The sequence below is a fragment of the Harpia harpyja genome, chromosome 3 (assembly GCF_026419915.1).
Source record: "Harpia harpyja isolate bHarHar1 chromosome 3, bHarHar1 primary haplotype, whole genome shotgun sequence".
Lineage (NCBI taxonomy): Eukaryota > Metazoa > Chordata > Aves > Accipitriformes > Accipitridae > Harpia > Harpia harpyja.
In genome coordinates, this window is record NC_068942.1 from 11,213,552 (window position 1) to 11,239,525 (window position 25,974).

Below are 25,974 nucleotides of genomic sequence, written 5' to 3' on the forward strand. Positions count from 1 at the left end.
ACCTCAGGAGGTAAGTACAGGCAGCATCAAGAATGGGTCATATCCTCAGTATATACACAGTATCAGTATTACTGCTAATAGCAGTGCTGGCAGGCTTATTCCTGCTCATGAGAAAAAATTGGTGGGAGCAGTTGTGCCAGTGGATGTTTCTGGGCCATTTTCTTTTCAATAGAAGCTGGCATTATCTTTAGTGATGCCGCTACAATGATCAGTCAAACCCTTCAGCACTACCAAAGTGCTCATGGGAAGAAAGGGCAAAGAATAAACATGTGGTTCTCCTTGATTTCCTGTAGGGAAACCCATATGTGCAAAGCTTTCTGAAAGTTTGTAAATGTTGTAACCAGGGCAAAGTACTTTTTTTTTTTTTTGCAGTGGTGCTGGCACCTCACAGCAGCTCCACTAGTCAATGCATCCTCGTCAGACCAGTTTCAATGGACCTGTAACAGCATCAAGAGGGTTCCTTGCAGAAATCCATAGAGAAGCCTGTAGCAATGACCAGTGCTTGTGGGTTGGATGCCTTTGTAATTGTGGGATCAGTTCTGCACAGGTCTCCGTGGAAGCATCCTTCTGCATCCAGAAGTTTCTGCCATTCCAGGTCTGCAAGACAGTCATTTCCACACCATCCCCACTAGTTAAACTGTTGTGAGTGCACAGGGGCTACTTCTAGGGGAACTCCTCCCCTTCCATCACCTCAGCGTTGGCATGCCCTTTAGAGGTGCTGCCCAATACGTGCACCCAAGGCAAGCGCAAGTTGCCTATATTTAGGAGCATAAGGGAACTGGTCACTTGAGAGCCTAAAGCCCTTGCAATATAGCATGTGCTGTGGGTTATCTTTCCCTGTGCTTTGGGGTAGACCATACCAAATATGAAGTTTACTCCAGGTTTACACCCGTTTACCTGTTTTTTTTATTAATGTGTCACAAAAACCCCTGGACAGAAGATAGGGAAAGTTTCACCATGTATGTGCCAAATCACAGAATTGCCACAGCTAAACTTTTTGCTTATAGAGCATTGACAAAAAAAGTTACTTTTTTTCTAATAATTTATAATAGGGCTCGTGTTCAGAATATTATGTTTTAGCAAAAAGAGGTGATCATGACAAGCTTATTTAAACCGGAAAAAATAAAGCAAGCCCTTCAGCCTTCTCTAATCTTTCAGATGACTGAAAAAATACTAAAATTCCCGGAATCATACGGTTGAATCAGCAACATACAAATTCATTAAAATGTCAGTCTTTGTTTGGATAAAACCCGCAGTCAGTCAGTAATAACTGTAGTTAGTTCTTGAAGTCCTGAAGACACCTTCAGCAGCAGTGGCCACTGCATGACATCTGGTGGCCACAAGCCAGCATAGCAAGAACATCGCCCTACTGAAATTGCAGTGTGCCACCCACATCAGGTAAAAACACATTTTATCCGTTTTCTCTCAAATGTTAACTGCCAAAATAGCAGTTGTAATACATTTGCTAGTTGTACGTCTTGCCACAGAACCCGGCTTTGACAACTGCTAGTGCGTGACACATACTAGCAAGGAAGCCATGACACAGATGTTCCTTTGAATTACGATGTTCCCTCCCACCTGAAGAGTGCCGTCCTTCCTGTTCGCTCCTACAGTTGTAGGACGTCGAGACGGGGATTTGCGGAGTGGCAGAATTGTAGGAGATGTCCTTTAACATGCAGGGGTGGAATTCACCGTGAACTGGCACCCCACTGGGCAGATAAAAACTGATCCAGAACGGTGCTTTGGTATTGCAGGAGATGTCCCGGGTGGCGGCAGGTACTCCTCACCCTCCCGTGATCACGGTATAAAATCGTGGCGTATAAAATCTACCACATGAAGAACAGGAAAAGAGAACAATCGGGTAAGAGAGAACTGAGAGCTGAAGCGGTTAGATTGCGCTCAAAATCCTCGGAAGAGCGTTTAAGCCCGAGAGCACCCAAACCTCGCAGCATTAACGTTCTCTGGCCTCCCCGCGCTGGCAGAAGCGCGGCCGAGCGACTCCGCTGTCGCCTCAGGAGCGGGCCCGGGCCCGGGGCCGGTCACAGCTGCAGCCCGGCGGCCCCGCTCCTCCGGCCCTGCCGCTGCAGCTCCGACAGCGCGCTCAGGGGCCACCGGCCGGCCGCCCCCTCGCAGGAGGGGACGGGGGAGGGGACGGGGAGGCGGCTGCGGGACCGACTCGTCCCCACCGCCACCTCGGTGCCCGGGGCAGCCGCCGCGGCGGCGGTGGGGGAGGCCCTGTCACAGCCCGCCCTAAGGCCCCGCCTCCGCCTCCTTCCCGCCCAGACACCTCAAACCCGCCACGCCCCCCCCCGCCGGCCCTTCTCCGCCTCGCTTCCGGCTTCCGGCGCCGACTGGAGGCGGAGGCGGGGGCGGAGGACGGACGGACGGACGCCGGAACCTGCTCGCCGGGAGCCGGGCGGAAGCGGCGCGGCGGAGAGCGCGTGCGCCTGGGGGCGGGAAAGGGGGGCGGGGCCGCGGCGGGGGCGGAGCCGCGGCTCAGTTCCTGCCTGGCGCGCCGCACGCCGCGCGCGGGCGGGTAGGCAGGCAGGCAGGCAGACAGACAGACAGACAGACAGACAGACAGACAGCGGGGGTCGCGACTGAGGTAACGGCTGTCCCCTCTACCCACACCCGCCCCCGCACTCCCACCCCCCTCCCCTGGCGGGGCTGCCGGGCCCGGCCCACCCCCCGCGGGACGCCCGGTCACCCCCGGTGGGCTGGGGCTGGGGCGGGGCCGCCGCGGCCCGCCCCCCCCCCCCCCCCCGGCCTTGCCGTTGCCCGGGGAGAGCACGCCGGGGGCTGCCGCCGTAGCGCTCCTCGGTCTGACCCCGTGAGGCGGGAGCGCCGCCGCGCCGTGCGCTGCTGATTCACCTCGGGCGGCCGCCGGGGAGGGAGGGACGGACGGACGGACAAACAAACAAACAAGCAAGCAAACAGGCGCCGCGGGGCCTGGCCGGGCCGCTGCTGCGGGCGCGGAGGGCGGCCGCCGCCCCGAGCCTGCTGGCGGGGCGGCCCCGGGGCTCAGCGCGGCGGTGGGCGATGCTGGGGCCCGTCTTGGGGCCTCGGTGACCCCCCGCCCCGGGCCGGCCCGCGGCCCCGCCGGCGAGAGCCCTGCTGGCTTCGTTGTCCCCGCCGTTGCCTGTCTGCGGACGCCGGCCCTGCTGGCTGCCCGCGGGTCCGGCGCCGCTCGCCCGCCGTAAAGCCGGGACCTCGGGGGGCGTGGGAGCTGCGGCGTGACTGCAAGGCGGTAACGGGAAAGGGCCCTTCGCCTTTAGGGTTGGGGCGTGCGGCAGGCTTCGAAAATACACATTTACTCGTCATCCACCGTGTGTTTGTAGTTGGGAAAGTATTAACTCGGAGGCTTTGACTCGTCCCGTCCTTTGTACAAACTGATGCCTTTAACGTCTCGGTGACAGCGTTGCTCGTGCTTGCGGGAGAACATTGAACAAGGTGTATTTATTTGCAGTCCTACTGACTCGTTTCCTTTTGGGGGAATGGGGTTGCAGTTCTAGCTGAAGAAACAAACTGTTCTACATGTGCTTCACTATCCATTGGAAGAATGACAGATGACAAAGATGTACTTCGAGATGTGTGGTTTGGACGAATACCAACCTGTTTCACTCTGTATCAGGATGAGATAACTGAAAGGGAAGCTGAACCTTACTATGTAAGTATAACGAAGGTAGTCACAGATAGTCCAATGCCATAGTTATGTTTGTTTCCTTCATTCTCATTGTGTGTGCTACTATGTGTTGTGGAAAAAAAAAAACCCACCAAACCATAAGCTTTTTTTTTCCTTCTTATTCCTGATACCTTCTGAAAGTAAACTGTATGACCATGCTGCGTGATTCGTCTCTCTTCACAGCAGGTTCAAAACTTCAAGCTTGTTTTACCAGTGAGGGAAACTTACCACAGTTAATTAAGGTCTTAAAAAAATTATGAAAAGTCAGCAAGTAATTAGGTAAGAGAACTAGCCTCTATGTGAGTTTGTATGTTCTTAGATAGTGACCAGAAGGAAAGGAGAGAACTTTTATGTCACCTTACTACAGAAATAACTTCAGTCAGGGCTTTCTGCAGCCTTAAACACTAAGATCAGTCACCTGTGTAACACAAACTCATAACGAACACTGGCTCCAGTATTTCTGCTAATGGATAACTTCTGCTCATTTTCTTTTCTTTAAATGCTAGCAGCCATGAGAGATCTAGCTCAGATGTAGGAAAAGCAGCTATGATGTCTTAATGGTACAGTGCCTGAACTGGACTGGTAGCTGATGATAAAAATGAGGGTGGTGGATGCATTTGAGTTGTAAATGGAGGTGCCTTCTATAATCATGTGGTATTTATTTATAGTGTACTCAGCAGTTTTCATTCTTTCAGCACCTAATAGACATTTGATTGATAGAGAATGCTAGCTGATTCAGTGAAACGTAAATTTGAAACGTAACAAGTATGTGGGAGGAAAATCTTGTACTACGAGTTTTTACGTGATTCTGAAATCCTAAAGTCTTGTCATATCCCAGTCTACTCTTTTTGAAAATATTACTGGATAGTAATACTTTTTTCTGTGTTTAATAGCATCTTTATGTCATCAGTTTCTGATTTACATGTGTGTTCAGTGGGGTTTTGAAACCTAGTAAAGCATTAATGCTTTTCATTCAGTAATCATAGTGCTCATCTTTCTATGTTTTAGTTTCACCACTGGTAAAACAGAAGCAATTTTACTTCATGTCATTGACCTATTGCCAAATGCATCTGAGCTATCGAGAAGTCTCAGACTTTATATATATATATATTGTATAAGAGCTACATGAAAGGTATGAGTTTAAGTATGGAGATATGCGGTCTTGATCTGTTTAACATCGGCATGGAAACCCTGAAACCATGATATCTTAACGGCGTGGCCAACTTTCTAAGCCAAGGAGATGGTTTTAAGCTGGTAGGGTTTCTTTTATTTACTCTGCTTAAAGTGTGCACAAAAATTCTCAAGGCTTAATTCTCTATTTCTGATTATTCACTGATTATTCACAGATCACAATTCTAAAATTTTAGCTTCTTCCTTTTTCAGGTCATGTTGGAACTGATATTATAGCTTTGCTTCTTGAAGGGACCAAGGATTTATAACAGTAGAAGGTAGAATAGCAATCAAGGTTTTAAATTATGGTTTGGTTCTCAGGGCTTCAGAGTGCATCTATGTTAATGTTTTTGTTCAGATCTGGAGTGCATTTTTGAAGTAAGTCTTCATCCTTTCCACTTACTGTGCCCAGGTTTGCATCACACAGCAGTCTTATAGCCTACAAGCTGAATCATTTTCACGTGAAGCTGAAACAGAAGATGTGCATCAGCTGCTAATGGGCATTTAGTGTATGGGATCAAACTGGAGCTAAATTGAAGTAAAAAACATCAAAACCCCTAAAACTGAAGTAAAGAAGTGTATGTAGCGAACGTTCCAAGCCCTTGATGCCAGCTGTTCAGCTTTATGTGTCTGCTTTTATTACGCTTGTTAATATAGGTAATAACCTCTCTATTCCAGACTGCCTTCCATAAATGGGAAGGCTGCATGGGAAGGAAATACTGGCATTGTTATGTTAAGAGGGGAAAAAAAAAAACCTTCTGCTCTGAGGAACTTGCTTTATGAAGGTGGAGGAAGACATAGAACTGGAGGGTGAGGGGTTAGAAAAACAACCCAGAATCTGTGTGATGGATTTCAGTTTGTTGTGAGTGGTGTGACAGGAGACCTTTGTCTGTTAGATGTATTAGCACAGCACAGGAGCGACGCATGCCTGTATTGCATTATGGCACTGCATGGATGTAGCAGAACTAATTTAAAATGAGCTTGTCTATCTTTTGGAAAGAGTAGTGACATCAAGACTAAGCAGCTCAGGTAGAACACTGTCTTATTTCTTCCTGTAGTCAAGCCAGGTAGGTTTCTGCAGAGTTACACTGGAAATGGATACATCAAGTTTCTTTGGAGTGTTTCCTAGAGATGCCTGTGTTTGGAGCGAAAGCATAATTGGAAGCAGCTAGGTTGAACTACCTTTGTTGCTGAACTGTCTGATTTTTCCCTAGTCCTAAAATTGTTAAGATTTTTATTTTAAAATGTTCTACTGTCTGCCTCTTGGTGCAAACAACAGTTAGAAATAAAATGTGTACAGGAAGCAGAGTACTCATTGGCTGAGATTTGTCAGGTGTAAAGAACAAAATTACAGCAGAAGTGGTCTTAGAATGATACTCTGCCCAAGGGACTAGCCTTTACTGGGCCACTCTTTAAGCTTCCCCAGTGTCAAAAGGGTTGTTTTATTAAGATGTCTGTAAGAGTGAGCAACATAAAGCCATTCCTTGTTAGGATGCTTTGTTTCTTCATCCTGGATACATTGGTGATCAGACCAGTCCAGTTCCTGTTAAATCTAGAATTTTTCTGTTTTATAATCTGTTCTACATGTAAAATGGTGTTTTGCTCTGCAACAAGACCTGTGGAGATAGCTGGAGAGGTACTCTTCTTACACAAAGATATATTGCAAGCATTTACTTAGGCATTAGGAGTTCCTTGCATTTCATTTAACCTCTACAAAAGCATTCCTGATTATTGGGATTAAATACTGTAGCAATATACAGTATGCGAAAGGAAGGTGGTGTGGTTTGTGTAATTTTGGGGATGGCATGTTCTAGCCTACTAGGATTTATTTTGCCTGGTAATTGCAGATTCACTTTTGTTTTCTTGATTTAATGAGGAGAACTCCTAATCTTATTTGTTTGCCCTCCCCCCCAGCAGTTTTGTATAGCTATTCTGGTATAAGCTGAGCATATATGAATTTGTGTGCATGTTTTTCACAATTTCTTTCAAAGCTAGGGCTAGAAATCGTACCAAAAGCAGTTGATTATTGTTATGTCTGTTAATCAAGAACTAGTACCTGTTTATTTTAAAAGGATTAAACAATTACATTGGGTATGGTCATTGACTTAAGAATTCATATGTGAATATGAATTTTAGGTTTTTTCATAATCTGAAATGTTATTTTTTTAATTGTTAGTACTGAGCAATTTGTTTATCTTGTCTTCATTACTGTTGCAATGGTCAGTCTGACCGCAACAGGTTGTGAACATCTACTTGGCTTTATACCATGTACTCTGACTACTTTAAGGGAGTTTATGTCAGCTTTTTGTTTTTATACCAAGTGGGAGAAAACTTACACAACTGGTTTCTGGAGGGAAAGACATCCAGCCTCACTTAACATTTCAGGAATCCTTATTCAGTCTTGACACTTAAAAGCAATTTGCCCACTGACTGCTTTAGACTTCTCTTGAATCTTCTTACAAGTCTGTCCTGTCTAGGGGACAAGACAGATGTGGCTCCTTCTGAGCCACAAAGCTCAACTGAAAATGCAGTTTTTCATTCAGGTTTCTTTGTTATGCAGCATAGTGAGCGGCAAGCATTATACTTGTCTGCCATTGATCAGCAGGCAGCATGGCAGAGTCAGTTGCCAGACAACTTGAATCAAAACTGGGATTCTCTTCTGTTTAATTCTTTGTGTTATATCATGCACTTTCCTATTACTTATTTTCTCTCATACACTATTTAAATTGATAACTATTGAGTCTATGCTAAATATGCACTCAGTCTATTCATTAAAAAATTTGATACTATCTTGTCTGCATGTTTGCCCATGCAGTACTGTAGGTCGTTTAATTTATGATGGGCATTCTGTCTTTTAGTGTATTATGTAGTAGTGATTTATCAGTCCTACATTCAGGTTGCAGTTGTTGCTTTACTTGCACTGTTGGCTGTGTTTGATTTTCATAGCATTGTTCTAACCTTTAGCACAAAGTCTGCTGATAGGTTATTTGTAAAAAAAAAAAAAACCACCAAAAAACCCCCCAAAAAAACCCCAAAAAACCAAAAACCCCAACCCCCCCAAAAACCAAAACCAACAAAACCCCCGCAGCTGAACAAATCTGACCTAGTGGAATGAGTTTAACTTGGATTAGTACGTCTTCTCATATGATCCTGTGGGTTTTTTCCTTAATTGGGTATTACAGCCCTAAAGCAAGAATTATTATTCTTATCACTGAATCATTCCGAACATCTAGAAGTATTCCTGTAGGATAACCAAAGGCTGAAAGGGCATAGCCTCATTGGCCTGCATGGACTGGTTTAGGAGTCAGTAGCAAAAGTTTTTGCAGGAGAAGCGTCATTCTGGTGAACATGGCTTTACCTAAAAGGAAGGCTCCTTGCCACATTGTTAGAGTGTTGGAGAAGCTTGTGAGTGCCCAATAGTCTAGAAGGTGAACTGCTGTGTAGAATTTTGGTTTTCATACAGAGGCCTCTGTAAAACAGAGAGATTGACTAAAGCCCAGCATATAGTTAAATACATGAAGGATTTTTTTTCTAAATATTTTTTAGTACCTTTCCTCTGGAAATAATAATTGCATTTAAAAATTACAGGATTTTTGGAGTAAATATGTTTTGTCAACTGGTATCTTTCACTGAGTGTAGACAGCTGGTGGAGAATGGATATTAAAAGGGTAACAAAATGAAAATGTCTTTAAACTATGCTTTTAAAGGTCTCACTTAACAGATTTAGTATACTTGTAAATCTCTAGGATAATTAAAGCTAGAAAAGTGATAGAATTGGATCCTTTCATGTCTCTCATGGAGGGGGAAGACTGAAAAAAGAGTTCAGTAGGTGCTGCAAATGCTCAGCATCTCTGAAAAACAGGCAGTCCCTGTTAACCTGATAAACAGTTGGGTTTTGTACTCCAAAGAGGCCTATTGGGAGTGCTGGCCACATTCTGTGAAATTCAGTTAAATGCTGTTTGGTTATTGTCTGTGATCTCTAATTGTGTTGGAATAGAAACTGCGTTGTTCTTCCACACTACAAACTGAAGTAAAATATTTCACAGAGGAAGTTAGTTATGCAGTTTAAAGGGTTATGTCAAACACTGTTGCAATCAATAATGCTTTAATATATTTGTCAATTCCTGCATGGCTGTGCCACATGCAGTATGCTGAAAATTGGCTTTTGTAGCAGTCCAAATGGGTCTTATCAGAATATACCAGCATTAATTTAGCTGTAAATATCACACAGAAATAATATGGAATTATTACCAACAGTATTTGGGTTTGATTGGAATAGCCTGGACTATACTGTCTCAAGAACAATCACGGTACATATGTGGAATTATGTTAATAAAGAATAAGATTATATTCTCATGGTACCAAATCAATTCTCTTTCATAAGAACTTACTCTTGATTTACTCTCCATACTTCTTTGTGAATCTGATATTTATAAATAAATTCTAGTATCATGGCCAAAATATTATCTAATTTATGTATCAAAGTGTGGTCTAATTGTTGGAGAGGTTCTGGAAGAATGTTACAGCAGAGATCAAGTTTTCTGTCAGGTGTAATATATCCTTACATAGTTTGTGGTGGCTGTACCATAGACATTCACTTAAGGCCTAGCATTATCTATATACTATAAAGAAAATATTTTAAGAAACACTGGTTATGAGGAATACTGGAAAACAAATCTTTCTCTAAGTATGCAAATTATAATTTATTTCTATTTATTCCTTAGACCCATCTATTTTATTAATGATTAGGAAGTGAAAATAACTTTACAGGATGAATACGATTCATTTAAAATGTCTGCTCCAAAGCTAAATGTTATTTTACAGGGAGGTTAATCTTTTCTCATTGGGATACTGAAAGGCATTGTTCGTTAAAGCTTATGGACTGATTCATCTTAAGTAAATGTGCTATACAGTCATCAGTTAGTACACTGATGCAGTCTACTTAACCATTCTTACTAGGCATGAGACTTTAAAAAAAAGGGGGGGGGGAGTGAGTTGCAAGTAAAAATAACACAGTATTCTGTTTTGGATAGTGCATAACATTACACTTGAGGAAAAAAAGATAGTAGACTAGAAAGCTGGAAGAAGGTGTCTTGTTTCAAGTGATAAAATATTGACAGTTTTCTTCCTGATCTTAGTAGCTGTGCAAAGGTTAAATAGTCAAGGCTACTATGATTCTTCCACTAACATGTTGAATTGGCAAACCCAGTGCAAAGAAAATGGAAATTGCCAGCTATTGGAAATACAAAACACACTTGGAAACCAAACCCTTAAGCAGCTAATTTTAATTCTTCTTAATTTTGTAAGAATTTCCATTTTTAAATAATAGGTGATACACAGTTGCTCATTATATTTAATAAGTTAGAACATTTTCCTATCTGTTCATATGAAGAAGGTTAGAAACTTCATTCTTTGGCAGAAATCAAATTCCACCACATTGAAAGAAAAAAGAACTTATTTTTTTACTTCTTTTGTGTTGGTCTATCTGATACTGCTATTCTGCATCTTTTGAGTACATAATTTTATAGCCTTTCATTGACCATTAATAAGTAAACTGTCTAAAAGACATCTTACCTTAAAGTGGGAGGGGGGGAGAATGCTGACTGAATTTTGGTTATGAAAATGCATGCTTGTTACAGATTTTTATTAATTTAGTAAATTTTCTGTTTACTTAAAGCTTCTATAATTTTTTTTCTTTCAGTTGCTTTTGCCAAGGATAAGCTACTTGACACTGGTAACAGACAAAGTAAAGAAACACTTCCAGAAAGTTATGAGACAAGAGGAAGTTAGTGAAATATGGTTTGAATATGAAGGTACACCACTGAAATGGTGAGTTTAACTTTGTACCTTTACTCAATGTATCATTTAAAGAGTTACCAAGTTCAGCACAGTGTCAGTACTTTTCCTAAACTAATCACTCTATTGGCTTTCAAAGATGGCAGAAGTGGAGGGGGGTAAGAAAAGCATGTTGTTTGGGAAGAACAGAAGGTTTAATGTTGAACATGTTTTTGATTATTCTGCTCGTACTTACTATATGTATAAGGCAGAGGTGGTGCTGCACCTATTGTTTTTGTTCTAGTTGTTACTGTAATATGAAATGCCTGTGGTTTTGGCTTTACCATTTCTTGCAGTAGAATCACCAAATAAATCTTTGTTTAGCTTATTCTCCCTTCTTAAAAGATGCCTAATAACAGATAGGAAGTATTATTTCTATGATTCTATGATTTCTGGAGTCTGAATGCAAATAGGATATATGCTTAAAGATAATAAAGCATGCACGTAACCTTCACTTTCACTGGTGTGATATGTGCTTGCATCTAATACTTCACAGGCTCTTGTTGAATTCAGTTCAACTTTATTGAACTAATTGCTGTTGATTCTATTTTTGTTCTGTCATATGGTCTATTAAAGGTATCTTGTTTTTTTTCTTCCTGAGAGATTGGGGAATCAGACTGACATTGTTTCATTCACTTAGTTTTCATAAATACTGTTCATCAGATTTTGTTTCTTTCTATTTCTACCATAAAGAGTTTTAAAGAAAATGTTTTGAGAGCTGCGATGTTTGCTAGCTCTGTATAGATAGCATCAGCTCTCCAGAAAGTATTTAGTATTTTGAATGCTGAAGAGATTTTTATATCTCTTTTTATTTCCTGTATCATAATAGGAAAGAAAACTGCCAGAGACTGTTTTAGCTTCTTGAACCTGGATTGTCTTGTGATTAGCAAGCATCACATCATGGAGTCCCTTTAGACTTTGTGATGCAGTAGATCTCTTCTAGTCTTTTGTTTCTTTGAGACCAACCTAGTGTAAACCTTGAAAATATGTAAATAGAAAAGCATAAAACCTAGCTTTTTTCACTTTTTCATAACTGACTGGCAAAACTAGCTTTAGACATCTATTTAAATTATCTGGAATTTAACAATGATTGGTTTCTTGGTGTGCCATATTGACTTTGAGTCATGGATACTGATAATGGGAGGAAACTTTATAAGTTTTCACTGAAGTTTTAACAAGAAAGGGAAGAGGCTTTTTACTTCAACCAAAAATAGGTCTTTTTTTTCTGTTAAGTTTTCAAACGCCATGATGTTTAAACTAGAATTAAAAAAAAAAAACAAACCAGAATATATATGTATAGAGTAAAAATACAAATTATAATTCTAAAATTAAGTGAAGAGTTAGTAAACTCATTGAACATTGAAATGAAAATGAATAGTGTAATTATGATCTGCTAATTAAGGCTCTGATCCTTCAGAAAACCTAAGCATATTCTGCCAGAACAGCTCCACTGATTTCAGTGGAATTGCTTTTCTAAGGAAAATGCTATCTGCAAACCATTATTTTAGGAGAATGGTAATCCCCTAAATAGCTGAAGCTTGTTCCAGGGAAGACCCAAATACCGGAACCGAGAATTAGATTGAGCTAGTAGTTTGTAGAGAAAGAATAGTGAGTATTAATGCTTAACCTTTTCAAGTATAACTTCTGCATTCAGAATCAAGTAGAATTTGCTAATAATATTGCTTATTCTAATTATTTACTTTGTGCTGTGAGGTCATATGGCTTGCAGTCTGCGGTTTTATACCTGGTTGGCATGTAGTGTATCTCTCTTCAGCTGCAGCTCTTCTGTTTTCCAGTGAGATTTTGGAGGAAGTCTGAAACATAGTTTCAACTTCATGGTCTGCAGCTCCTGAGGAGGATGAAGCTCTCCAGGTCTGGAGTTATGAGGGGCCTGGGGCCTGCCACAGAGGTTGTTGGGGCAGGGGAAGATGGTCTCCTTGCCTGCAGGAGGTGTGTGCTGGGGGAGGGTCTGTGTCACCAAGCTGAGGAGCTGCAGGAAGAGGTCATCAGACTGCAGCATCAGAGACCACAAAAGGAAATGGATCAAGTCTTCTCAGAGACCCTGCAGCTACTGGAACCTAAACTTACAACTACATTGAACGAGATGGCAGGCAGAGTCTGTGATTATTGGTTTGGAAAAGATAGGGAAGGGCTGGAAGCTCATGACTTCTGGCAACACGAGGAAGGCTCCTTCTCTGCCTGCATTTCTGTAACTACAGGATAGGTTCAGTGCTCTGGCTGCAGGTGAGGGACTGAAAGCTCTGTCCAGTGATGCATCTGAGGTGGCTGAGCCTGAACTGTGCAGGGGTACCAGGAGAAAGTGGTGAGTGAAGTCAAAGGTCTGTATTCTGATGACTCTCCTTTATCAATCTCTCCAGGATCTTGAACTCTGCCATTTCATGGTCACTACAGCCAAAGCTGCCACTGCTTATCACATCCAGAACTACTTTGTCTTGTTAGTAAGTAACAGGTTCAGCTGCAGGTCAGCTCTGGTCCATCCAATGCCTGTATCAAGAAATCTTGACTGCTTGTGTCCTACCATGTTGCTTTTCCAGCAGATGTCAGAGATTAACAAGAACCAGGGTCTGTGGTGCAGAAACTTCTTGAGTTGTTTGAAGAAGGCTCTTACCTACTTCCTCGCCTGTATCACATGATCTGTAGCAAACTCACCATGATGTTGCCCTTACTAGTCTCTCCTCTGATCCTGAACCACAAGATCTCAACCAACCTGTTGTCTGTCCCATTAAGTTTCATACATCTAAGCTGCTCCCTCACATGGAAGACAACACTCTTCCCTCATTCTCCCCTGCCTGTCTTTCCTGAGGAGCTTGTGTGCATCCATCCACAACAGCATTCCAGTTGTGCAAACTGTCTCACCATATCTCAGCTAGCCCAGCACTGTCACAGTTATGTCACTGCATGTGAAAGCTCTAGTTTCTCCTGCTTGTTTCCCAAGCTGTGTGCATTTATGTACATACACTTGTAGTAGACTCTCTTCTACCTTCTTTTATCATTTTGAGATCTCCCTTGTATTTGTCACCTTTCACCACTTGCTTTCCACCCATGTCCATTAATTTCTACTTGTCTGTGGGTTGCTATTCACACCCCTGTTGTTCATGGTCTAAAGCTGTCCTCACCAGGCTGGCCAACTGGAAGGTGAAGATAGTTCTGTCCCACTTCGGTGGATTCCATCTCTCCCTAGCAGTCTTTTGTCCCCAAAGAGTGTCCTGTGGCTGTAAAAGCCAAGTCTTTGTTGTTACACCAGCTGCACAACCAGTTATTGATCAGCATTCATGCCTCTCTGAGCCTTTCTCCTTCAATGGCGAAATTGTGGAGATGCCACCTTGCCCCTGGAGCTGTATAGTGCTCTTGGTACACTCAAGGGTTCTCTCGCAGCACTTACAATTCGTGTCCGTGTGGTTGAACAGCAAGGGCTAATAATCCAAGCACAGGACAAACCTTGCCAGTCTGTCTGCAATTGCTTAACAAGCAGCAAACCTCCACAGGTAGCAAGTGAGATTGGCAGATGAGGGAGGGCTCTATCCCCTGTAGGAGGGAGTCTCCTACCGCTGTGACTGCTTCCTCTTGGTGTGGATGTGCTGTTCAGGCTGCTCTGATGCTTCCTCAGAACTTCTAGCCCCTTGTCTGCTATTGAGGCACTGACTGCAGGTGGAGAAGGAGCCTGCCCTCTCTTGTCAGAGGTTGCAAGACTCTGGTCTTCCCCATCTTGCGAGTCTCCATTCACCACTCCAATGACTGTGGACCCTCTGTCTGTGCAGCTGGGAGTTCAGGCTCTCATCTCTGCAAGGTCTCAGTGAAGACGCCATCAATGTCTTTTTATCTTCCCTGACGCTGTGCAGCCCACTGACCTCCTGCAGCTCCGTAACTTAACTTGGTGACATAGCTCCTCCACTAACACATACCTTCTCTAGGCAAGGATGCTTCTTCTGTTTGCCCCAGCCCTCGGGAGAGGTCCCAAGCTCTCCTGGCAGCTTGAGACCTGGAGACCTGCATCCTCTCTCAGGAGCTCTGCCTGAGTGAAGGCCTCTGATGTGCCAGGGATGGTTTCTTCAGCAGATGCTAGGGGATGACACCCTATAGCTTGTTACCATCCTCTTTCAGCACTTGCACATGGCCTTCAGCAGAGTTTCTGTCCCCTTTCTGTGGATTGTGCCCTGGTACTTGCATAGGTGTCTCTCTAGTGCCAACTGGATGGATACTTGACCCTTCCTAATCAGGAATCAGTGGAAGTCAAAAGGTCAAAGCACCACTTGATCAGGCATAGCTGACATATTATTTGAAAATGCTAGTGTTTGCTTAAAAGATCTAAGAAAAATTTATTTCTCACTGAATACTAAAGGAAAAGGTGAGAGTATTTTCTGATGCAGCCAAAATTTCCCTCAGTAAGATATTTGTTCCTAGAAATACCTAGACACCAGATTTTGGCCACTTGATACACTTAGTACCCCAGACAGTTCTGGAGCATAGGATTTTTTTGTCCTGGATTTATCAGTTCATGTGACATGTCTTACTGAATCACCACAGTAAATTATCCTGGTCTGAAAACAACCTACCAACTCACGCTGTCACTTTCTGTCCTGAGTTCATAAAGAAATTGTTAGAGAAGTAATAATTAATTTTCCTTACTGTCCCATCTGTCACTTTCAAAAGGATTTTAAGTATTTAACGTGGTGTTTTCCAGGACTTCTCTCACACTCTGAAACCACCTTCTGTATAATAGTAAAAGCAGTAATAAACTGGCAATGGCTGGAAGTCAAGGTGCTGTTACACTTCTATAGATTGAAGACTTTCCAGAACCAATCATTACTCTAGCAACTTGTAAAAAACCATTTATGGTCTCTTAGACATTTTCCCTTTGATATTTTTCCCATTATTTCCTTTGAAAAAGTTCTGCACAGTCTGCTTGTCCTTGGCTTCCACTCCAGTTAAGACCAGTTTGATTTCAACAATCCCATAATATTTTTTCAAAATGATACCTTTCTGGGCCGGATGTTTCCCTTAGCTGTTGTTCTGTTTGTTTTCTCTTTGGGGGGGAGGGGGGGGGCAAATCTTTAAAGGCTGTCTTGGGTTTTTGAATTCTTTTTCTTTTTAATTCTCCTGGTTACTGTAGGTTCTAGAGAGCAGTTGTGTATTTCTTTAATTGCAATGCCTATTTTTCAAATAGAATTTCAGAAACAGCATTGCAGCAGTACCACTGGAAGCAAGATCTTTAATGAGGGAATACTGGCTCATAGCACAAGGTGGCTCATAACACTTAAGAGTGGAGTGAGGGAATGCTGGGGGTTTTTTTTATTCCATGTGCAGATTGGCAGCTCCTCTTTTCTTTTCAACTTCTCTCTTTGTGCCTCCCTTAATTCTCTATCCTGGTTAAGAAACCAGGTTTTATTATGAGTGAAATATAAAGAATAGCTTTAGTATTGTTGTATGGAGTCTACTGTTTCCAGACTCTTAAAAAATTAAATGCCAGTGTGTGAGAACTGGAATTTGAAGCAGGACATGTCTTATATCTCAGGATTGCTTCACTCCTGTTGTAAACTTTACTCTTAATGGAAGGCTGTACTTCTGAATAGAAAACAATTTCTCTTGTGGTCTATTGTCTTCGTTAATCTTGTGTTCTGCTATGAAACAAAATGAATTCAAGGCTGGCCTCTTTCAAAATAAAAAACATAACTCTGCAAAGCACGAGGATTCTACTGAAGAAGGCTTGAGTACATAAACTTCATTTTCTAATCTGAACTGGGTAGAAAATAGAGGGGGAGGCCAAGAAGTGATTTTTTTTTTTTTTTGTAGCTGTATCTTTTGTTATATAAACTGAAAGTAACTGAAAGTCATTGTTCATGTTCATCTAATTATCAAAGGAAATCTGATTTTTATTACTAGCTCACTTGGTAAACCACTCTTGCACAGAACTCTTGCTCAATCCCTGTTGAAGTACTCAAGACATGATTGACAGTTAGTAGTAAAAAGTCTTACTGGTAAAAACTTGAGCATTAGCAGTGAATCAGGATAAATCTGGATATGCATTATCTATATTCTTTATTCCCTTTGTCAGGAAAACACAGTTCTAGATACTTTCTTGATATTTCCCCCTATTCTTTAAGAAGTTACAAATGCAGTAGGTGAGTTCGAGAATTGTAGTACTGCTTTGTTTTGGTTTTTATTTTGCTGTTGTGGTGACTTTGTCTTAGCTTTGGGGTTAGCTTACCCATAGAGGGTGCTAAAGCACTGTTGTGTGAGAGTTTAGCAGGTCAGGAAATCGGCTTGGCACAGGTGTTTTTAGAGCAATGCTCTTAGTTATGGCTCTCCAGAAACTCTTTCAAAACTTACCTGTGTGCTTTGCTCTGTGTCCTGTGATCAGTCCCATTTAATTCAGTGAAGATGCTGAGTTTACAGTTAAGTGTGTGTTTATCCCTTTGTAGGATGAAAACCTAGGAAGGCTCTTTTAGCTAAGATTTTTGAAAGATAAGAGAATGGAGCTTGGTATGCTGAATGCAAAAAAAAAAAAAAATTATCAAAAATCTTGCCAGTGTCTGCTTATGAGAAAGTTGCAGAAAGACATTTTTAGAGTGCCTGTGGAAGTTTTGTATATGTGATATATATTCCTTATATTGCTGGAGGCTGTATGTTCTGATGAATTTAAAGGAGACAAAGCTATAAGACAGAAGTGAATGTTTGGAGGAAGCAGCTTCTTTGTGTAACTCCTTTAGTCCAGAATACCACTAAAATACAAAACTCCAATTAATCTTTTTTCTCCCCTTATATTCTTCTTAATTTGATAGTAAAGATACAGAGTTCATTTTGATCTATCCTCTTTCAGCCCTTTTACAGATATGTAATTTTTTCACTTTACTGCTTATTCTCCACAATGACATCAGGGAGGTGAGAGAGGGAAGAGATGTTAAGGGTCAATGTGGTATAAACCCGTGGCATTTAAATATCTGAAAGCATCTATACTTTTCCGTCGGACCAGCTATTCCTACCATTATCAAGCTTTTTAACTAAAAATACTGATTTGAAGGATTCCACAGAGCAGCAGTAGGCTACTGATGCTGTTAAAAAACTAGCAATGTTTTGTGGGCACAGCTTAGACACCACTGGTTTAGATATTAAACATGTGAATTCCAGACTTGATTCTGCCAGAAACTGTCAGTCATTTATACCTGTCTATATAACTTTTCTGAATAAGCAATAATGAATGTTCATTGTGGGAGTCAAATAGCTAATTTTTTTCATGTATATGCAGGTATGTTAACTGTTATACGTAGAATTAAATGCACAGCTTTTATGTTCATTTAGTATCCCTTCATTTTTAGGCATTACCCAATTGGTTTGCTGTTTGATCTCCATGCATCAAATACAGCCCTTCCTTGGAGCATCACAGTACATTTCAAGGTAAAATTGAAATACACCTTTAGTTAAGAAGTGAGCATGGGATTACATGAAATTTGGAAGCTAGGAAAAAGTTTCAGAATTGTTTTATAAATAAGTGAATTGTATGACTTGGAGGGGAAAATCTTCATTCTTCAGGAATCATGTAGAGTTTTCTGTAAAGCTACAGCTGTTTTCTCTGAGATTATATATGCTTTCAAATGACTTTCCTTTGAAAATGATTCTATTATACCCTGAAAATCCAAAATTGTTTTTCAAGATAAGTTATGAGACTACCTCAGTGCAATTGAGTGGATATAAGGGAACTTTCTATGATGTTTTTAATTCAGTCAGCTTGAGTTGACTGAAGATTGAGAAGTGCTCATCCTTCTAGGCACATGAGCATGGATATGAGATACTGTAGAAATCCTGGAAGGCAGGGAATGCTGTTGCACTTTGTGGGTCCCCTTTAGAGAACTGAGTGAAATGAGTTTGGTCTTGTGACAGCTTAGTCACAGGAGAGACATTATTTTGATTACACATTGTAAAACCATTAGGTATGACTTCATAGCACTACTGATCTTTGCTCAGAAGAGTACTTTGGTGCAGGATTCTTTCATACTCTGAAATGCATTGAGACGATAATCCCAGGAATGTTTTGAAGTCAAAATCATGACTAGAAATCATGGTATTTAACTTTGAAACTTTAATTTCTCCATTGTAAAAGAAACAATGCAATAAGAAAACTGATCCAAAGGAAAATACTAGGTTAATGAGCTTGACTTTACTGTGTGAGATTTGAGATGAAGTGAAAACGATACTGGGAAGCAGTTGTGTTGAACACTTTCATTCAAACAATTCTTGTCCTGAAGGTGTTTTAGAAAAGGTCTTGCTGACAGGAGTAGTCTGATTCTTTTTGGAAGTGTGCACTGAAATCATACGTTCTTATGATATGTATTTCCACATGTTGGAACTTTTAAAATGACTGAATTAATCTGAAGTCGGGGATGTTTTTGAAAGCATTGTAATTGCTACACTTCTGTCTGATCTGTGTCAGAGAAAGCTGGGATGAAGAAACTTCCAGAGTGTTTTGAAGAAACTGTAGGGTGTCTAGTTTCATAAATCATGGTTTAATTGTTATGCATTCTGAGAGCTCTGGGAGATTAACAGTGGCAGTGTGTGGATGTTGCCATCCCAAAGTAGAGCCATCTTGAGAAATCAGTTGCAGCATCCCAGTGCTGATTTTCAGTTTCATGTAGTAATGTAAACTGACTTCAATGTCCTTATATTGCTGCTTGCTAAAAGATCAGCTGATTTAAGTTTGTCTCAAAGGTGTACATTAAAGATCAGCAGAAATAGTTTACTGCTAAGGCAGTATTATTGTAAAAGCTGATGTAATTTAGTTTTTAAAAATCTAATGTCTTGGATTAAGCACCTGTTTAATCTCTCTTCATGTTTTTGATGTAATCTGAAAGTTTATTTAAATAAACCCCTCTTTAAAGTCAAAACAACTGAAATATATATCAAAGTATGTCAAGATATTGAAGACATTTTCATGTGTTACAGTTTCTTACAGCTAAATAGTTTAGGTGTGGGATTTATGCCTGGATTATTTTTTTCAAAGAGCCATAGTTTTTAATTGGTTTAATTGAACAGTATTAGATTTTTCTGCGGTTTAACTTTTGCTGTCATGGCTTTCTCCTTTCTTTTACCAAAGTACGCAGTCCACAACAGATACCTTAAAAAACACTTTTTACAGATGTTCTCAACTTTTTTTTTTTCCACCCATCCATTTTCTTTTTTCATGTTTTTAACTTTAAACAAAGTTTATTTCTGTTCAGCAGAAGTTTGAAAGTTGACAGTTGTCCTCCTATGTTATGTATGCAGACCAAATAATAAACACACTTACTGTTTGCATTGAAGAAACGGTTTATTCATTTGTACTTCTGGTATGCAATAAAATAACATGCATCTATAGGTCTAGTAAAGTTGAAATACAGTTGCCTTAAATAGTTGTAGAAGGATGAGCTTGAACTGAGTACTAAGGTCTGAGAATCATGAGAAGCTGTAGTCTGGGAAGTTGCTTTTGTTAGCCAGGTGTGGCTTTACAGGGAGCAGGGAAACTATCCCTTCCTCTTAAGCTCATCTCATGCTACTCTGCAGCATGCTTAGCACTATGCATGTTCTCAGCGTGGTAACCAGCTCTCCAGATTTCGGGCAGTAGGTAGGAGGTGGTAAACTGCTCTGGAAATAGTAGCACTATTGGAGGAAAGGAAATTGGGTGTGCCAGGGGAAAGGCTAATGTTCTCCCTGTGCTGAAGCCTGTATCTGCTGGTGCCTGCCTCTCCACCCGTGACCTGATGTAGAGGAGGAAAAACTGCATCTGTTTTTTTTTATAACAGCTATCTTTTTGGTTTTCTTAGCTAAAAATTGGGTCAGGTGGAGTGAAAAGGAAGTACTTTTCCATGTAGCATATGGATAAATTGTGGAACTGTTAGGAGACATAGTGGAAGCCAGAAGTATAAATCAGGGGTTTTTAAAAATTAATCTTTTTTGAAAAAAAACCACTGTTGGTAACTAAACACAAATATATGGATGCTCCCCCTGCCACTGGATATACTTCTTATGTTTTTTAATGCTCTATTGGGCATTCTATGATTCTGTGGTGTAATTTTCTGTAAATGTAGCCTAATGCAACTAGACTGTCACAGCATAAACAGATGTTTTGTGAACTAGAACTGATAGATAAATATGGGTGTAATGGAGTTATGAAACCAGACTGTTGAAATGACCTGCAATGTTTTTGGAACAGTTTTATGTGAGAGGTCATTTAGTGTTCCTGTCTGTACAGATGATACCTACTTCTTTATGACCAAGTTTATGCTGCAAGTGTCTACTGGTATGTGAAACAAAACCAGTAGTGCTTCAGCTTTCTAAGAAAATCAGAGTCAACCCTTGATAACTTCTTTCAAAGATACAGAGCATGGAGGGAGTAAGACATCACCAGTAAGAGTACTTGAATTCAAGCTGCTTATGGGATCTGTTAAAACCTTCTGCAGATCTCATAGTTGTGTAGCCAGATGTGACTACCAGCTTGTTTACAATTGTCTCTTTCTTCGGGGAACTGAATAAAGTTATTTACATTTGATTATTATTTCCTCAAGTAGAAAGAAGGAAAGTAGAGTTTAAAAAAAAAATAAAATACAAGCATACATCTTCTATATTTAAGTATAAAACTTATTATTCTGTGCCCTAGTTTATAAATGGGGATGCCGTATTTTCTGTTGGTAGTCTCATATAGGTGAAACTGTTTCATATGCTTTTTGAGGTGCGGCAGTGTTGTTTTCCAAGTTACCACTTTCATGTTTTAGGTTCTTCAGCCTCTAGTCACAGTACTGCACAGAAATGTGTCAGTGTTTTTCTTCTAAAGAAAATAGTAGACAGCACCGAGATTGTAGGAGTGTTTTCTGGTCTTCCACAGTGTTATCACTTAGAAGCTGGGAAAACTAATCATGCCACACCTTTGTAGTTAAGTACTGTGGCTAGATTCTTTCCACTAGTTTACCTAGCTTTGACCAATTTTAAATATCTCCTTGCTATTCTGCAGACCACACTGTGCATGTTCTCTGGAACACATCCCCAGGGAGTGACATACCCTGTAATTTGAAATTCATTGGAAGGAAGTCAGCAGGGAGATGCCTACCTGTAGAAAGACAAGAATATCCGAAAAAAAGACCCTGCAGTTCTATATTTAGATGTATGTGTAACAAAACAGTTGTTGTAGCAAAACTGTTGTTTTCATAAACTTAGCTAAACTTCAGTGTTTAACTGTGAAAGTCAGTTTCTAGGTTTCTATGTTACTTGACATCAGGTACATTCCACTGTCTCATCTTTTTTTTGAGGGATGCCAGTGTCCCACTTCGAATTCTTGCATGCAAAGAACTTTTTTGATCTTGAGGTATGCTATTTCTGACTGTTCTTTTCTTCTGGATTGGTTACCAGACTTTACTTTTTTTATTTGAGCAAGTAAGTTAAACTTCTAAAAGTATTTTACAGGCCTATACAGATGTCACCTGGCACGTAACAGTCCCAGTAATGTTTTCCATTCATCTTGGGGCCAACTACGCTGACACTCAGCTTTGTAGGAGAGAAAGGGAGCAAGGTCTGCCCTAGAAGAACTCTCCTTTCTGTTCTGTCCTCTTTAATGTCTTTATACTTGGCCATCCTCATATGAGAAACAAGCTTTATCTCTGTCCTTAGATTTCTAGTCAGCTCCACATACATCAGTCCTAAGTAACAATAGCACTCCTTTGTGTGTTCAATACCAAACCATGTATACTTCAGTGAAAAAGATATTAGCAGTCTTCTCTTCCCTTCATACTCCTGTTTTTGGAAGATACTCATCGTTTTGATCCACAGTTTCCAGAGTCTGGGTTTGCTGTCATAAGGAGGAGTCACTATATGAAATTCTGTTATTTAATTTCCAACCCTTTTCAATAACCTAATGAGGAGGGAACTATCATTCTTGTCCTCAGAATTCCTTTCGGGTAAGAAAATCCCCAGCTCCCTTTCATACTGCCAGCTGTTGGTGGTTCTTGGGTATTTGAGTTCCTATAGTTTGAAGCAGTCTTCGCTATTTTTCCTGCTTTTATGTGGAGGTGGGAAGGTATGGGTTTTTCCAGCATTTTATTGCTCCTACTGTGACATGTTAACTATGTTGTAAAAGCCTTTGAAAAATATCCCGTTATATGTACTTGTATTTCTAAAATGGTTTTGACAGTCCCTCACAAAAGCCTTTTTTAAATAGCCAGTTTGTAATGGGTTAAGAGGAAAGGTCCTCTTATGGAATAACAGATGAGAATTGAAGTATAAAAATAAGTGGCAAGCCCTTGTTATGGAGGGGAGTACTAATGATGCCACTTTAGTTTGGCTCTGGGGGTTTGCACTGTTCAGCACAGTCAAGCAACTGTGAAAAGAAGATGAATAAGGAGGGGATAAAACATGCTGGGTTTTTAAAACTTTGAAAACTGAAGACTGTGAATTTGTGATAATGCTTGTGTTATTGTAAAATGGCAAGTGATACTAAGTGTTGATAAAAGAAAAATTAGAGAAGCAACAACCCTAACTGTATACCTATACAGTGCTGAACTTCTAATTAGTTAATTTCCAAAGAAATCTTTTTTTGTACCTGAACAGGGTTTACTACTATAATTCCTTAATAAATTAATTGGGAAAGGTACTTGTCATCTACTGAGGGGATCAAAGTTACCTGAGGAGTGGTAACTGTGCATCTGCAATGCTGAATGCAGTGCGCCAACTCTAACCAAATACAAGGGGTATAGAATCATGTCACACAAGCTGTCAATAAGCACATGTATTAGGTAAAGTTGGAGCTGACAAGGATTTCCAATATCTCTAAGGAAAAATGTTTGTAAGTGGCATGCATGCTATAGTTCATATATGTGGATGGTGATACTTAGGGGAAACGTTTTTCAAAGGCCTGCATAGAAACGGGTGCTAAACTGCCACTGAGAGTCAATAGGAATTGCGTGCTTGTCACTTCTCCCCCTTTTCTCCTGTTCATTGCCAGAGAATTGAACATCTGCTTGAAAACATGTTAAAACTCTTCATTTCCTGAATTTTGGATGCAAGGGCCTAAATACATCCACTGATGTATTTAAATGTATTTATCAAGTTGAGGTTAGATGATTTAGAGTAATTTCTGGTTTTACAGAAAATTGTTCAACTTTTATTTTTCATGAAACATTTTTCACTGCAAAACCTTTTTGTCAGCAGAGTAGAAGATTCCAGGGTGCTGCTTTGTATAAATATAAACCTGATTAAAATTACCATTTATTCTTCATCCTCTAAGGTATGTGATACATTTATTTCTCTTGAGTTATCTTTTCTCTTTGCAGAATTTTCCAGAAAAGGATCTTCTACACTGCCATTCTAAGGATGTGATTGAAGCTCATTTTATGGCTTCTATAAAAGAAGCAGATGCTTTAAAGCACAAAAGTCAAGTCATCAATGAGATGCAAAAAAAGGATCATAAGCAACTATGGATGGGATTACAGAATGGTAAATACAATGCATCAAGTATTAATTATATTTACATCTAGCATGCTAACATAATTTCTTCAGATTTTAGTCATGGTACAGGATATAAAATGTCATTGTTCTGCAGAATTTTAGTCTAATGTCTTGGAAAAGATCGATTTTTAAAAAAACTTTTTTTTAAAGTCACCATTTATGTGCTAATCTAAATGTGGCTTGAGTTATTCAAGGAACTAAATTGGGTCATGACTCTGTTTTAACAAACCAAAACTAGCAACAACCCAAAATAAATAGATAAATATTGTTTAGTGTACTTTTGTGCAACAGATGTTCTTTATTTGGGGGGCACCTGGGGTGTAAGTGTTGTTCAGTATTAACGATCTTGGACCGTAAAGTAAAAAAGGTTGTCTCTAGTTAATGCTTAAGGATTGTCACTGATAAACAATACAGGTAAACTTTCAAAAAGGTTGCCCAGCAGATTAATAACTTTACTTTCCTCTCTGGCAATTTTTCTTTTTTTTATGGCTGATACTACCATGGCTTTCACAAAGATTTCTGCATAGATAAGTATTGACTTGAAAAAGTCAGTAAAATGATTCAGAAAAGGATGTTCGAAAATAACTAGTGTTCTTACTTTGCGCAGATGGCATGAATCTATATTGCAGTGCAAAGTATAACTTCTTTTGGTTTTAGTGTCTTCTCTTTCTTACCATGTTTCTTAGAGGCCTGTAAGTTGAAAAGCTTTATAAGTATTTCAGAAACTGCTATTTGGAATGGGTGGTAACACCACTTTCAATGTGTTTTCCTCATCTCCTGAAGCTGTCATTTATATTATTATTGGTAAATTTATTTTACGGAAGCTGTAAGCATGAAGATATTTATTCTGTGTTGAGATACAAAATACTAAACACTTAGAATTAACATCTTCCCATATGTTTAAACAAAATTAAATGAAACTGGAGAAGCTTTGAATGCAAGAAGACTTCAGGCATGTGTTTTGCTTTAGACAGTGAGGTTCCAAATTAGTTTGGGTTTAATGTGTGTATTTAGTAAGTGTGTGAGTTTTCTAATTTTTTTTGTTGTTTAGTGGTACTGTCTTTCATAATAAAAGTATTACTGTAATTTTGAAGATTAAGTGCTTATTAGAAACTCTGGTTTCTATTTTTTATTTAATTGGGGAAGTTAGAAATTGAGGGATTATCTTAATTTACCATTTGAGTGGTAAGATCTTGAGGGATGCGAACATACCTGCAAAATTTATCAAGAAATTGCATTTTATCTGGTTCAATTGAAAGGACTTCTTGAAAGATTCTGTTTTGTACAAGTATTAGTCAGCAAACTGACTGATAATATATTCACTTGTGAATTAGCAGTAAATAAAGAGTTCTGGTCCACTGGAAGCCAGAATCAGTATAAAAATAGATGTTTGCCTAAAGCTTATGTTGTTACAAGTCAATTTAAACTGCAATTTTAATAATTCTGTGAAAAAACTATTCTGCTGTAATAGTATTTGTCTTGCAAGCAGTTTAGTTCAAGAGAAACAAAATGCTGTGCCAGCATAATTTTGTTTACTATTTCAGGAATTATTAGCTTTATTACAAAAAGAAATCCTGTCACTTAGTCCCAGTGCCCAAGTGTTCCCAGCAGTGCACTTTACGTGCTCTTTTTATTAATGCTTTTTAAAATTAAAAGACCTCTAACATGAGTTATAATAATGGCAGAAGAGTTGACTACACAATTAAATGGTATGAGTTAAGGTTCTTTCCTTAACCAGAAGTTACAGAACCTTGATACCCTCAATATGTAAGGTAAGAGAACAGATATGTAGTGTGTTCTTTCCG

General features: G+C 40.0%; 1 protein-coding gene across 4 annotated transcripts in view; it reads left to right on the forward strand.

The window, feature by feature from the left end:
- The first annotated feature begins 2,490 nt into the window (after positions 1-2,490).
- ATG5 (autophagy related 5) overlaps positions 2,491-25,974 on the forward strand; it is an 85,014-nt gene continuing 61,530 nt past the window's right edge. The window contains exons 1-6 of one of the 4 annotated variants that reach the window (XM_052781403.1): positions 2,491-2,536; positions 2,577-2,605; positions 3,507-3,667; positions 10,554-10,681; positions 18,022-18,100; positions 23,995-24,157. In XM_052781403.1, the coding sequence (XP_052637363.1) occupies positions 3,560-3,667; positions 10,554-10,681; positions 18,022-18,100; positions 23,995-24,157 (478 nt within the window). In that variant the 5' untranslated portion in view covers positions 2,491-2,536; positions 2,577-2,605; positions 3,507-3,559. Of the gene's footprint in view, positions 2,537-2,576; positions 2,606-3,218; positions 3,668-10,553; positions 10,682-12,483; positions 12,560-18,021; positions 18,101-23,994; positions 24,158-25,974 lie in introns of those variants that run through there. The other 3 variants (XM_052781404.1, XM_052781402.1, XM_052781405.1) reach the window with 3 other exon arrangements.